We start from the raw sequence: 14147 nt of genomic DNA on the forward strand, positions 1-14147 counted from the left end.
CCTACACATATATACCCAGGGCCAACTTATCCATTAGACTCAATAGACACAGGCCCACGTTACTTTTTAGGGACCCGTAAAAATGCTTTAATTTCTTTAAAAATCATTTCCTTCTAGGCCGCCCCAAAATGTTTTAGTGTATAATACTAATATGTTCATCTTTACACCAATGCAGTTATAAAATACAGTTTTTAATATTTTATTATCGAGGAAGGGAACTCCAAAGGCAAAATTGCCTAGAGTCCCTGCAAGCCAATATGCAGCCCTGGTGACATCAGAATAAAGTCTTCAGGGAAAAAAAAGCCACAGAGGTGCCTGTGAGGGAGGGACAAACGGAAACGACCCTCTTGTGGGCAGCAGAGAAGAAGGTCGAATAGGAACGTGACTTTATAAACAGGAAATAGAGCCATTTCCAGGTTTGATTGCTTACATTGTACACCTCTTCACATGGGAACTGGCCTCTTCTGGCTGGGGTGAGCTCCCACCGGCTAGGATAACAATACCTGGCATCATAATACCCTTTATACCTTTAAGGGGCACATTCTTTATTTCATTTGAGTTCACAAACATCTCTTTAAAAGGCCTGTTTTAAGTCCTGTTTTAACAAGTGAGTAAGCAGAGATGGAGGAAGTAGAGTAGTTTATCGAAGGGAAACAGCCCAGAGCAGTGGGATGAAGTGTAAGATTGCAAACCGCGAGGTACAATGAGCCTCTGCCACAAACCTGTTGTGTTTCACCCAACAAGCATGGAGCGAATGCCTGTTAAGTGCCACGCTCTGTGCTTGGTGTTAAGAATCCAGGGGTAAAAAGAGACCACCATCAGGCTTCAAAATCTAGCACATGCGACCCACGTCATATAGACAGATGCTGCAATACCTGGCAGTAGGGGAGGTGGTGACAGAGAAGGGCAGGGTGGGAGCTGAATACCAAGCCCACCTGGAAAAGTCAGGAAAGTAGGAGAGGAAGGTTACCACGCCTAAGCGGGCAGGGCAGCCAGAAAAGCAGCGAGAGCACGTGCAAAGGCATGGAAGTGGGACTTAACGTTTTGCTAAAAAAGTAAATATGGTGGGTGATGAGGCTGGACCAGCAGGTAGGTGCCACATCATAAAGCATCTTACTTTCCCCGTGAAGAGGAAGCACCTGGAGATACGAGGCAGCCATTGAGACATTTTACATGTCATTTACTCTGGGCTTGGGCAGATGATTCAATGTCTCCTCCATTCATAAAAGGAGAAGATTAAATGACCTCTACGGTCCCTTCCAACTCTGGTATCTTATGGTTCCAGCACTTGAATACCAAGGATCCTCAGAAGAGGACATTTTCTTATTCCGACTTCATGTATACTTTCAAGTAAAAGATGGAAACCACTCTTTTTCCTTAAAACAACTAGATTAGACATAAAACGGTCATGTTTTTGGTATTTGTCTTCTAGTCAAACTCATCTGACTACACAGAAGTGTACTTATGCTCACAATCTCCTTCTCATTAGGGGTGCTAACCTGACCCACACTTTCCTTTACTTAGAGCTAATTAACCAGAAAGAAGTGGCAGCGTGGACCTATCACTACAGCAACAAATCATATTCATGGAATTATTCCCGGGCCTTCTGCCAGAAGTACTACACGGATTTAGTAGCTATCCAGAATAAAAATGAGATTGCTTACCTCAATGAGGCCATACCTTACTACAGTTCTTACTACTGGATTGGCATCCGAAAGATCAACAATCAATGGACCTGGGTGGGAACCAAAAAGACTCTCACTGAGGAGGCTGAGAACTGGGCTGACAACGAGCCCAACAACAAGAAGAACAACCAGGACTGCGTGGAGATCTACATCAAGAGTTTGTCAGCCCCCGGCAAGTGGAATGATGAGCCCTGTGGGAAAAAAAAGCGGGCACTGTGCTATACAGGTAGGGCCTTCTCTGCTCGGAAATCCGACTGTTTATAAAAAATGCCTTCCCTGGTTCGTTAATATAGCCCCTGAGTCAATAACATTGAGTCTCAAAGTCAGGGACATGAAAACAAAGAGTAAACTGTCAATCCAGCAGCATTATTGAGCACCTTGAAGAATATAAGTTCAGGATTAGAGAAAACTGGCCTTTTGAAGCCAGAAGGAAATGTTAATATCATCTGGTCCACCCTTCTAATTTATAATTGATGAAATAGATGCTCAGGAGATCCGTCTCCTAAAATTTATGTCCAGAGCTTTTTTGTACCACTGTGCCCTAGCATAAGAGACTGTGTAAGTTGAGAGGGAACTTGGCCTTGCCTCTAGGAGATACAGTTGTAACTAATACCTATCGAACACCAGTATGTTCCAGGCATTACTATTAGTTCATGTGTCATTAGTCTGTTTAGTATTAGTTGCATGTAGTCCTCATGAGAACCTCATCAATCAGCTCCTTCTCCTGCCCTCATTTTGCTGATGAGGGAAAGGCTCAGAGCTATTCAAGAACCTACCCAAGATTCTAAGTTCCTTGATGATGGAGCCAGTTTCAAACTCATGTTTACTCCAAAGGTGGTATTTTTAGCCACATATGCAACCACACTCTTAGCTCAACATTCTCAGGAGGCAATCTGAGAACATGACCAAGGATGACAGTGCTTTACAGATTCCCTTCAACAGCAACATATCTCCAGGTCCATTGGACTTTGGTAGGGGATGAGGGGTGAGGAAAGGGAAGAGGTAACTAAAGGTGAGATCCTGTGACTATATTTGATTCTCCACTCTCCAGATTCCAGAGTAAGCAGACCTACGTGAAAGCTTGGTCGTCCTGTGGTCATGCGCCTCGTGCCAGAACTGATTCCATCTTTCTGATGTGGCTTCCCATCCAGAGGAGCCCACCTTGCCCTGGGTAGCATACAAACACTGTAGCTAGGGAGAGTATGGACTACCCCGGGCAAGAGAGTCCTGAATACTCTAAGCTTCTTCTTCAATAAATCATCTTACAGATGCCACACTCTGCTATATATGTTCTAAATTTGTTAGATTATAAACACCTCCCCTCAGAAGCCCTCAACAATAATGGAACAGAATACAGAGTATAGAGTATCCCCTGAACTTTCTCCCTCTCCTCATACAGCCTCCTAGCTGAGGGGAAACATATCCGTACACGCATTGTCATGTAGTCAGATCTCGTTTTACAAATAACTTATTATTATATTTAATAAATAAAACGATGACCTGTTCTTTATAGGCCAGGACGGACATTACGAGAGTGTTAGCTCATCCTACTGCTCTCTCAGTCAGCTCCCTACCCTTCCTGGGCTATGCCTCCCTACAACTGTCCTGATCAGATTATCTTGGCTGCCACGAGATGTTCCAATGTGCCACTGCTTCCCCTCCCCACTCAAACTTCAGCCTCCATTTCTGCAAGATAGTCTTCCTCAATAAAGCTTGCAAGGAAGAAACGAGATTGCAAATTACTGGCATGAATGATAATGAACAAGACCACTCCTCTAGCCTGCAACAATGGCAGGCATCACTAACTGGTACAATTTCACCAGAACGCAGTTGGCTTCCACCTCCACTAATACAATACTCTAGGCATTGATTGCCATTTTGCCATCCAAGATGTAAAGGATGTAGGGAACCATCAGTCCTCTGTGGGAGATAGATGAGAAAAAGATAGGTGCACTCCACTGCAACAAAAAAACCAAGCTGGAATAATTCCCTAATGTCAGGATTTCTTAGATCTCAGAACAAGGTGTCAAGGAAAAAAAAAAAAAAGGTTGATTCATTGAATCACCATTATGTTCTTTCCTGGAGATCCAAGAAATAGACAAGTTACTAACCTGCCTGGAAACCCTGAAATGGAATAGAATGCAGAACATTGGCTGTTTTGCCATTCCTAGAGTTCTGAGACCCTAAGGAAGCTACAGTTAGAACAAAATTTTTATGCTCTGAGAGCATAGGGCAGGCAGGTATTACTGTAAGGCACTGGTGGGTCAAGGTGAATAGGGTGGAAGACATGGACCGAACTTCTATTTAGGAACTCCTGTTGCTTCCTGCATCTTCTCTTTACCTGGAACCCTTCCCAGTGGTTCAGTGCAGCTTCACCAGACTCACTGGCTGCCATCAGAACTTCCTGCTGTAGAACACTGCATGGCTTATAGAGCTACAGCATCTCAGGGTTAAGAGGGAATATAGAGACCAAGTAGCACAACCTGCTATGTGACATATGGATTTCCTCTTGTGATAGACCCCAATGTAGACCAATGGTTGGCTGGGCTTAGGAAACACCACCAGAAAAGAGTCCAGCCACAGACCTTGCTCCCAGCTATGACCTCATCGATAAAAACACTCTCAGTGCTTTCATGGTATCAATTCTAATACTAATCTACCACCAAGGGCATAGTGCATACACCCTCAACAAGTCTCTTACAGGAAAGAAAATCTGCCCCTTCTCTGTGCTGTCACCCAAGTGGCATAGCCTTAGTGAGGAGGGCCTGGCAGGCCAGTCATCTCTGTACCATCTAAATCTGGCATATTTAGACTTGTGACACAGCTCCCCATAAGGTCATTTGTCCTTGACCATGAGTAGGTCTTAAACATCTCATTCAGATCCTCTGCTCCTCTGCCATGTGGTGTCGGGCATAGACTTAGATCAAAGGTGGAAGAGCTTTGGCCCTAACAGTGGGCAGGTTGGGCTCAAAGAAGTAACTTGCCTGACGCCACATAATATTAGGGAGTGGAGCGTGGATTCTGACTATGTATGCATGACCCCTGCCACCCCTGGTTCCTAACCTCCATGCTGTGATATCTGTCATAGGAGTTTCCATAATAATACAACTCTATGAACGCTCTTAGTCAAAAGCCACAACTATTTTGTACCACACAGAGGAGTTTCACTGTCTACACATGCATTGGTGGCTCTATTTGTCCCTCTGTGTCCGCACATGGCAACCCCTCTTCAGGCAACACTAAATGCAGCCTCAAATAGAAGCCAGGGAATGCTCCAGCAGGCTCCGACAGTGTCCTTCACAGGGAACAAGCTGGCTCTCCAGCGGATGCTGTGGTTTTTCTGTTGTCTGGCTAGATCAAGCTTACCCAAGTGGGACCGAGTCTGTGACTTGGAATGAGTCCAGCTTTTCTTCACACCTCCTGGGAATGCCCATGACCCTGACCCTTCTGTATCCATGCAGCCTCCTGCCAGGATATGTCCTGCAGCAAGCAAGGAGAGTGCATTGAGACCATCGGAAACTACACCTGCTCCTGTTACCCTGGATTCTATGGGCCAGAATGTGAATACGGTGAGGCCACTATGTTGTTGATAGTATTGTGGTCCTTGATCTCATGCTAGAGGCGATGCCAGGGAGAAAATCATGTTGGAGTTGCTCCAGTGGGTAAAGGCTAGTCCTAGGGCCTCTCTCGACCATCTGTCAGTCTGCCTCACTCAAGTTGTCAGAGACACACACTCTGGGTTAAAACACTTTATTCTTAGAGAGAGCATTTCCTCCCCAGATCTCAAAAGGTAAAAGGGAAATGAAAAGGCAGTAAAACAAAGAGAACTCTTTCAGGCTAATTTTGCTTTTTGGGAATAAAAACCAGTGAAAGAATGATTATTTCCCAAGATGCAACCAATACAAAGCTAAAGATGAACAGGTTGGGTTAGAAGTCCAGGGAGATTGGTTTAGGTGGGTTATACAAACAGCTCAGCTTTTAGCAAACCTGACATTGTCTTTCCACCCGCAAAGAAAGAAATCAATATTTCGTCCCCACAGTCACAGAGTGTAGCGAATTTGACCTCCCTCAACACATGCTCATGAACTGCAGTCACCCTCTGGGAAACTTCCCTTTCAACACACAGTGCAGCTTCCACTGTGCTGAAGGGTACACGCTGAATGGACCCAGCGAGTTGGAATGTTTGGCTTCTGGAATCTGGACGAATACGCCTCCACAGTGTGTAGGTACGTACACCCAGTTCTTTCCATCTTCACTCACAACTAGAATTTCAGAGGGGAGAACAAGCTTCCCCCATTTAAAAGACAAGGGAAAGGATGGGGATCTACGTTAGATGGGAAATTCTGCTGATGACTATTACCCGTCAACCAGAGTAACACTAATTTTAATTTGCATGATTTTGTATCTGTGGAGTGAGGTAGTCAGTTTAGCTCTTGATTCTCAGGCAAAAGCAATACAAAAGGGTCCTTCTCCCTTTGTTAATTGCAAAGTGAACAGAGTACAATAATGATTTAGGGGTTGGGTATTATTAATTTGATCATTTTACCTTGCTTCTTTAAAAAGTAAACAACAAAAGGATGCTTGGATCTTTCCAAACAGCTATTGAAAGTACCATTTAACCACCAAAGTTCTTCACCTGCCTGACACTTTGGGAAGATGCAGACAGCTGTTGCAGCATCTCAAAGCTTCCAAGGTGCTAGGCATAATCTAAGGTCTCATGCCATTATTCTGTGGTTGTTTTTAGCTGTCCAGTGCCCACCCCTGAAGTCTCCTGAGCAAGGAAGCATGACCTGTCTCCACTCTGCAAAAGCATTCCAGCACCAGTCCAGCTGCAGCTTCAGTTGCGAAGAGGGATTTGCATTAGTTGGGCCAGAGTTGGTGCAGTGCACAGCCTCGGGGGTGTGGACAGCCCCAGCTCCAGTCTGTCAAGGTGAGTTTCAGGCAGTTGGGGATGTATAATGTCCACTGCACCTGGTTCTTGATGGGAGCACAGATGAAACTGGCTAGCTTATGGAGAAACTGGCCTGAATCACCACAACTTGACTCTCCTTTGACCTACCACTCAGCTAGATTGTGTTCATCTGGGATAGGAAAAGAGTGTCAGGCTCTAGAAAAAAAAAGAGGCTGATTTTACTACTTATTTTAAACAAAATTTAAAAGCCCTCCTTTCCCCAAAACTCACTGCCCTCAAGCAATTTCAGAACGACCTCATTCATAAATTTCACGTAAGAGGGAAAGGATAGCATCTACATCTGTAAGTAGACACTAGAAGACCTACCAGGACAGGTTTATAGCAGTAAAGGGAATAAAGGACATTAGAAAAATCTTGAAGGAGACTTTTATTTTAAAGAGATTTAGGTCGCCCTGAAGCCTGGTACTATATACAAGTCTGGACAAACATCACTAGGGTCTCCTGAACCTTACAGATTCCTAGCGCCACCTGGATTTCCAGAGATGGATTCACCATTGCTCTCTAGCTGTGGGCATGGTTTTTCTCCTTCCTTAGTACCTTTCTCTCTGTTCTTGGTTGTTCTCTCCGGCTACGCAGTGTCAGCTCCCAGAAGCCCCTAGCAAAGGAACCCTGGACTGTGTCCATCCCCTCACTGCCTTTGCAATGGCTCCAGCTACAAATTTGAATGTGAACCTGACCATCGAGTGAGGGGCTGGGACACACTCTGCTGCACTGGCCCTGGCTGAGGGACTGCACCCTTGCCAACCTTCGAGGGTAGGATTTTTCATTAGCAGCCCCCAGTGCACCGGGAAGGAGTCACAGCACAGTGGAAAGATCAAGGGCTCTTAACATCAGGATGACCTCCTCCAGGCTCTGGCACTGAAACAGGTTGTTCATCGTCCGGGAGGCATGGTTTTCTCCTCCATGAAATGAGCTACGGATTGCAAGGAGCTTCAATGAGGATGAAGTATATAAAAAGTATACAATTAAATAGCTTGTATAATGTACCTCGCAGAGAGCCTTTGTTTCTGCCTCTTTTTTCCCTCCCTGCCTCATTGGTGTATAGAAGCTGTGGGTCAGCGTCCTTCCTATACTTCAGATGGAGTCAGAAGAGTGGCTGTTAGGACACAGAGAGAGATTGCTCACCATAGCCCTCAGTGGTAGCCTTTGACGAAGGATCAAAGGAACACTGCATTGAAAAAGAGGTTGTGACACAATTCTAGGCAGTTAGCTAATACCACAAAACTGAATTCTGTGTAATTGCCTCACACCTTCATCTTATAAAGCAAAAATGGGGACTAGGATATGGGGGAAATTAAATGTTGGATTAGGGAATTCCCGGGAGACCTGGATTATAAACCCAGCTCTACTACTGTCTACATATAAGAACTTAGGGATGTCATTTAAAATTTCTGAACCTCACTTTTCTCATCTGCCAAGTAAGAGAGAAACACTAGAGGGTCTTTGGTTCTTAAATGCCCTGATTCTGTAAAAAACAGAGGTCTAAGGTCACAGTGTACAGGTAATCTTTATACTCTGATAAACTCCAGAAGTATCCTGGAGATGACATGCTTTGTCAAGGAAAAGCAGGAGGAAGCCAGTCTTTATCAGAACTGAGGTCACTCGGGGCCTAATTGTGCTCAGGAACTGACCTTGGGCTGCACTCACTTGGCAATTGAAGTCTGATTAGGATGACATCCTGTGTTCAAGAGACAAGGCTCTTTCAGGATCATTTTATAGGGCTCAGTATTAGAGTGCCAACAATAAGGTACGTTGTTCCAGCTTTTTCCTTAAAAGTCCAGTCTGTTCTATATCTCCTCCTTCCAGATCCAATTTCACAAATATTGCCAATAAATATCTAAAGAGCACCTTCAATGTCCGAAACACTGCCAGGCTCTGGGAATAAAACTCTGGATGAATGACACCAGCCTCAAGGAGATTGCCGTCTAAGGGGAGGGGCAGAATTACAATAATGCATGAACAGCTCAAGAACAGGGGCTGTGGGAGCACACTGGAAGAGCTTCTAGCCCAAGCTGGGGTGGGCAGGGAAGGCTTCTTAAGGAAAGTGAAGTCTAAGCTGAGACTTGAAGGGCAGGTGAGTGATCCAGGTAAACAGAGGCATGGCAAGGTGTTCCCGGCAGATACCTCTTTTCGAAAAAGGAGGATTTAGGGTTCTGCATGTACTGACGATGTGGGTCGAAAAGATGGAGCATCTCTCAAGGGGCTCTTCTGAGAAAGAATTGAGCCCTTCTACTGCCCAGTATCAGACAATCACTTTTTCCGTTTAGCCATTGTCTGTGAGCCTCTGGAGAGTCCTGTCCACGGAAGCATGGATTGCTCCCTGTCTTCGAGAGCATTTCAGTACAACAGCAACTGTAGCTTTCACTGTGCTAAGGGTTTCACACTGAGAGGAGCTGACACAGTTCGATGTGCTGATTTGGGACAGTGGACAGCGCCAGCCCCAGTCTGTCAAGGTACTGTGATAGCATAACGTTGCTTCCCTGCCTCTCAGCTTCTTAAAGGCATCAGCATGTGCATTTAGTTCTGTCATTCATTTATTATTCAAACATTCACTAAGACTCTATTATGTGCCAGGCCCTTTGTGTGGCCACTCGGGATGAAGTGGTGAGTGAGGGCAGTCTTAGGCGTGTGTTCATCACAGTATCCTGAAACACAAGGCGAGGGCTGCATGGACTGACATGGATGTCGTGAGTTGGCATGAAGGAGGGGGGGCTGGGAGGAAGGAATTATGCATGAGGAACAGCATGGAACAGTGGAAGGGTAATGACAAGACATTTAGTCCAGTTCTGTCATTTCCTGGCAACAAGCTTTTGGTCTCTCTAAAACTCAGTGTCACCTGCAAAATAAGAGTACTATTATCTCCCTTACCCGCCTCACTAGTGGTTGTGGATTAGTGTGTGTAAATGCAAGCTTAAAAATGCTACGAGGGACTTCCCTTGTGGCACAGTGGTTAAGAGTCCATCTGCCAATGCAGGGGACACAGGTTCCATTTCTGGTCCGGGAAGATCCCACATGCCACAGAGTAACTAAATCTGTGAGCCGCAACTACTGAGCCTGCGCTCTAGAGCCCACAAGCCACAACTACTGAGCCTGCACACCACAACTACTGAAGCCTGGGCGCCTAGAGCCCATGCTCCACAACGAAGAGTAGCCCCCGCTCGTTGCAACTAAAGAAAGGCTGCGCACAGCAACGAAGACCCAACACAGCCAAAAATAAATAAAATAAAATAATACATTTATTTAAAAAACTGCTATGAGCTTTACAAATGTAGGTAAAATAATGATCATAACATTACCTTGTAAATCATATGTCTCTGATCTGATTTTACAAAGTGATCTCCTTTAAATAGTTCATGTTCTCAATATTTTGCTCTTGAAGAACTGAGATATAGGGAAATCATGAAGATTTTTTTTTTTTTTACAAGAGGTACCCCACACAGAATTTATGTCCCAGGAATGAAAATATTGGCATTTCATGTGAGATCCCAAGCAATTTATGTGAACCCTGGGTCTAAGTATACCTGATTTTAAAATGAGGCAGTGGTTTGAAAGTAGTGTCTTGAAGAGAGGTGTATACACCCATGTTCATAGCAGCATTATTCATAACAGTTAAAATGTGGAAGCAACCCAAGTGTCCATCATAGATGAATGGATAAGAAAAACGTGGTATATACATACATACAATGGAATATTATTCAGCCTTAAAAAGGAAGGAAATTCTGACATATGCTACAACATGGAGAATCTCAAGGACGTTATGCTGAGTGTAGTAAGCCAATCACAAAAAGACAAGTACTGAATGATTCCACATATAGGAGGTACTTAGAGTAGTCAGAATCACTGAGGCAGAAAGTGGAATGGTTGTTGCTGGGGCCTAGAGGAGGAATAGGTAGTTGCTGTTAAATGTTCTGAAGATGGATGGTGGTGATAGTTGCACAAAAATATGAATGTACTTAATCCCACTGGAATGTACACTTAGAAATGGTTAAATGGTAAAAGGTAAGTTTTATGCTATGTGTATTTTACTACAGTTAAAAAATTGAAAAAAAAAGTGAGGCAGTAGAGGAATAGATCATCATACAACGTGATGGTGACGCTTAGCGAGGGGAATGGGATGTACTGGGAAGGTATTGTCTGAGAGACAAAGACACAGAGAGCCCTTTGACATGCTTGAAAGGAGAGGGTCTTTAGGGGTCACTGGAGACATTCTTGTCTCCAGTCAGGTAAATGTCTAATCACCCAAAAGAGAGAATTGACTGTTCTCTTAAGCATCTAGATATGTGGTTTCAATAACTCCCCTGGTAGGCCTTCCTAGCGTTTTCCACTCTGACATTCAAGGTCTGCATCTGATGCATAGCTATAATGATTTTAAGACTACTGCTACTACTGCTACTACTGCTGCTGCTACTACTGCTATTAGTAATAATAATACTAGATAATATTTATTGAGCATTTTAGTCGAACTCCATGAGGTAGTTAAAACTATTGCTCCCCTTTTAAAAATGAGAAAAGACTTAATATATATAGAATACATGTGTTCTCTCCATTTATGGCCATCTGCATTATATGATTGAGATCATGGCGTGTATATAATTTTTATCCTGCTTTTTCACTTGACATTGTGCATTGAGACACCTCCCATATCTTTCCAAGGTGAAATATATCATATTCCTTTCATGGATCCACGATAGTTAATTTTCGGCCTCTAATTAGTGGCATTTATGTTCATTTTTGATATTTTGCTCTCACAAATAATATCATGATAAAAATTCTCTGAACTGATTTTTGATATGCATCTTGTTACATACTTAGCATAGATTCTTGGGTCCAAGAGTACGATACTTTTAAAACTATGAATACATATTGCCAAATGCTTAACGATGGCTCAACATTTCCTCCTGAAGTCCTTCATGTGGCATTGGGATTATATGACACTTTTCTCGTCCTCCAGGTTAAACATGCCCAATTCAGAAATCCCTCTTGTTGGCACTAGAAAGAGTTAAGGGGTGGAAATCAATGAGTACTTGTTTATTACTTTCCTCACTCCCTTACTTTCTCACTTCCTCACTCCTTAGCGTTGCAGTGCCAGTATCTTCCAGCCTCAAACAAGGCCCAGGTGAACTGCTCCCATCCCTTTGGTGCCTTTAGGTACCAGTCGACCTGCAGCTTCACCTGTGATGAGGGCTTTCTCCTGGTGGGAGCAAGTGTGCTGCAATGCTTGGATACGGGGAACTGGAATGCTCCTTTTCCAGAATGCCAAGGTAAAATGAATTCTTTCCAGTGTCTTGGAAATAAACTGTAGGCTTATCTTAAAAAGCTGTATTTTAAAGGTGGTAACTGTCTAGGGGACAGAAACTTGACATGGACTGGAAAATGAATAAACACTGTCATCACGTAACCCAGGGATCCAAAATGCAAATGCCTTCAGGGGCTAGGCAGGTACCACAAGCGACAGGATGTCTGGCAACAGGAAGGTGGCAGGGGGGTGTGATGGTGGCCTGGTGCCAGCTCTGTCCTGGGGCCTTTCCCAGGACATGAAGGCTCCTATCATGAACCAGGTGGACTGTTCTCCCTTGGCTGAAGATAGTATCTGGAAAGAAGGCCAGAGGGAAGAGCTAGCCTCAGGATGGCTGTTCCAAGACTGACCTGGCTCTTTGCTCCTAGGAACCACGGAGTACAATGGTGGAATGGGGGGTAGCTCCCAGGTTTAATAGTGGAATGGGAGGGGCAGAATTTACAGGTGCCTGGCTGCAAACATCCTCCAAGATCTGTGTTAAGACTGGAGAAATCCACTTAGGATAAAGTGAAGACTGATGAAAAGAGGAAGAAACTAATCTGTACATGCAAAAGGTCAACAGGACTCTCAGAGGAAACAAAGTATATATATATTCAGCATAAGCATATTTGTCTGCATTACACTTGATATAAAGTAAAGGCAGTTATTGTGTGGAATAGAACTGGTTTTAATCATCTGCGTTTAGGAACTGAAGGACAGATGTATGCTTTTTATACTCCCCATTCCTTTCTCTACTCCGTGTATCCAATTATTTACTTATATTTATGGCAAATACTGATTTTTTTTTTTTTTTTTTTTCGGTACGCGGGCCTCTCACTGTTGTGGCCTCTCCTGTTGCAGAGCACAGGCTCAGGACGCGCAGGCTCAGCGGCCATGGCTCACGGGCCCAGCCACTCTGCGGCATGTGGGATCTTCCCGGACTGGGGCACGAACCCGTGTCCCCTGCATCGGCAGGTGGACTCTCAACCACTGCGCCACCAGGGAAGCCCGCAAATACTGATTTTTAAAAAATAACATTTTTATTTATAAAAGCTACAGAAAAATAAGGAAATAGAGAAACAAAAAAATCCTCTTAAATACCTCCCCCAAATACCCAACCCTAAAACAGACACTGGTTATGTTTCTCCCTTCTTGTATGAATTCTTCCAATATCTTCCCACTCTTTCCTCCATGTGATTAGTATTTTTATGATGCATATATATACAATTTTAATAATAAAATTAGGTAGGTAAAATACCAGCCAATTCTGCATTGTTTGCCTTTGCTTTTCACTTCGTACCCACTTCCAACAGGAGTGAAAGCAGGCAGAAACATGTTTTTAATAAAAAGGAAACCACTTGCTATTCAGGTCACACACAAGCACACACATGCACACACACGTACACACTACTGTTAAGTTAGGTCAACAGTGAGTGAATGAACGAACGAACGAACGAAGGGGCTGACCAACTCAATAGAACTGCATGTCCTTTAGCCCCAGGCACAAGAGAGCATGGCAAGCCACAGGGGCTAGGGATGAGCACACCTTCTGAGCTGGGTCTGCAGAGACCAAGGTGAGGCTTGTGGCCTTGGCTCTTCAGCTGTCACCTGGGCTGCACTGAAGGCTGAATATACTACAAAGTCCACACAGCTTTGGGGAAGAACTTGGAGTCCCTGAGGAGGGTGTTACAATGCTTAGCACCCTTCCGAACAACCCTGGGCTGTTCAGGGCACAGATTGCAGTTCATTGCCCCACACTGGCCCACGTGTGGGTGTTTCACAGCAAGGAGGCTCACGCTCACCATGGCTTCCTGTGACCTTCCACTTCCCTTCCGCTTTTAGTTCTTTGTTTACTCTGACTGAACTTTCTCCTCTTGTTGCCGGGCAAGCATCAAGTGAAATACCCAAATGTGGTCTGTGCAGGAAGATACCACGAGGCTTGCACTCACAAGCTGTTGTAATGCCCTTGAGAGGGTGTTCTCAATTTCCCTTTGCAAGGTCCCCCTTGCCCCTGTATCCCCACCCGAGCTATCAGAAGGCAAGGCCACAAAAGAGCTGCAAACGGACTCATGGTACCAACACCCTCCCAATTTGTCCTTACAGTTTATAGGCTGCTTGACTTGCCTGCTCTCCCTTACCCACCACTCCCACACTGAATACAGAAAGACTTTTCAAGTGGCAGAAAAGAACTAGGTCTTTCGACCAAGGGATGAGA

At 44.4% G+C, this 14147-nt stretch overlaps 2 protein-coding genes across 3 annotated transcripts in view; one reads left to right on the forward strand and one right to left on the reverse strand.

The window, feature by feature from the left end:
• FIRRM (FIGNL1 interacting regulator of recombination and mitosis) overlaps positions 1-14147 on the reverse strand; it is a 246035-nt gene that overhangs the window by 186919 nt on the left and 44969 nt on the right. The gene's annotated exons all lie outside the window — the stretch shown is intronic.
• Positions 1-14147, forward strand: part of SELP (selectin P) — a 42847-nt gene that overhangs the window by 12692 nt on the left and 16008 nt on the right. Inside the window, exons 3-8 of one of the 2 annotated variants that reach the window (XM_012533029.3) lie at positions 1525-1911; positions 5147-5254; positions 5726-5911; positions 6430-6615; positions 8925-9110; positions 11733-11918. In XM_012533029.3, the coding sequence (XP_012388483.1) occupies positions 1525-1911; positions 5147-5254; positions 5726-5911; positions 6430-6615; positions 8925-9110; positions 11733-11918 (1239 nt within the window). The remainder of the gene's footprint in view (positions 1-1524; positions 1912-5146; positions 5255-5725; positions 5912-6429; positions 6616-8924; positions 9111-11732; positions 11919-14147) is intronic. The other variant, XM_049715637.1, reaches the window with a different exon arrangement.

The sequence above is a fragment of the Orcinus orca genome, chromosome 1 (genome assembly GCF_937001465.1).
Source record: "Orcinus orca chromosome 1, mOrcOrc1.1, whole genome shotgun sequence".
Taxonomy (NCBI): domain Eukaryota; kingdom Metazoa; phylum Chordata; class Mammalia; order Artiodactyla; family Delphinidae; genus Orcinus; species Orcinus orca.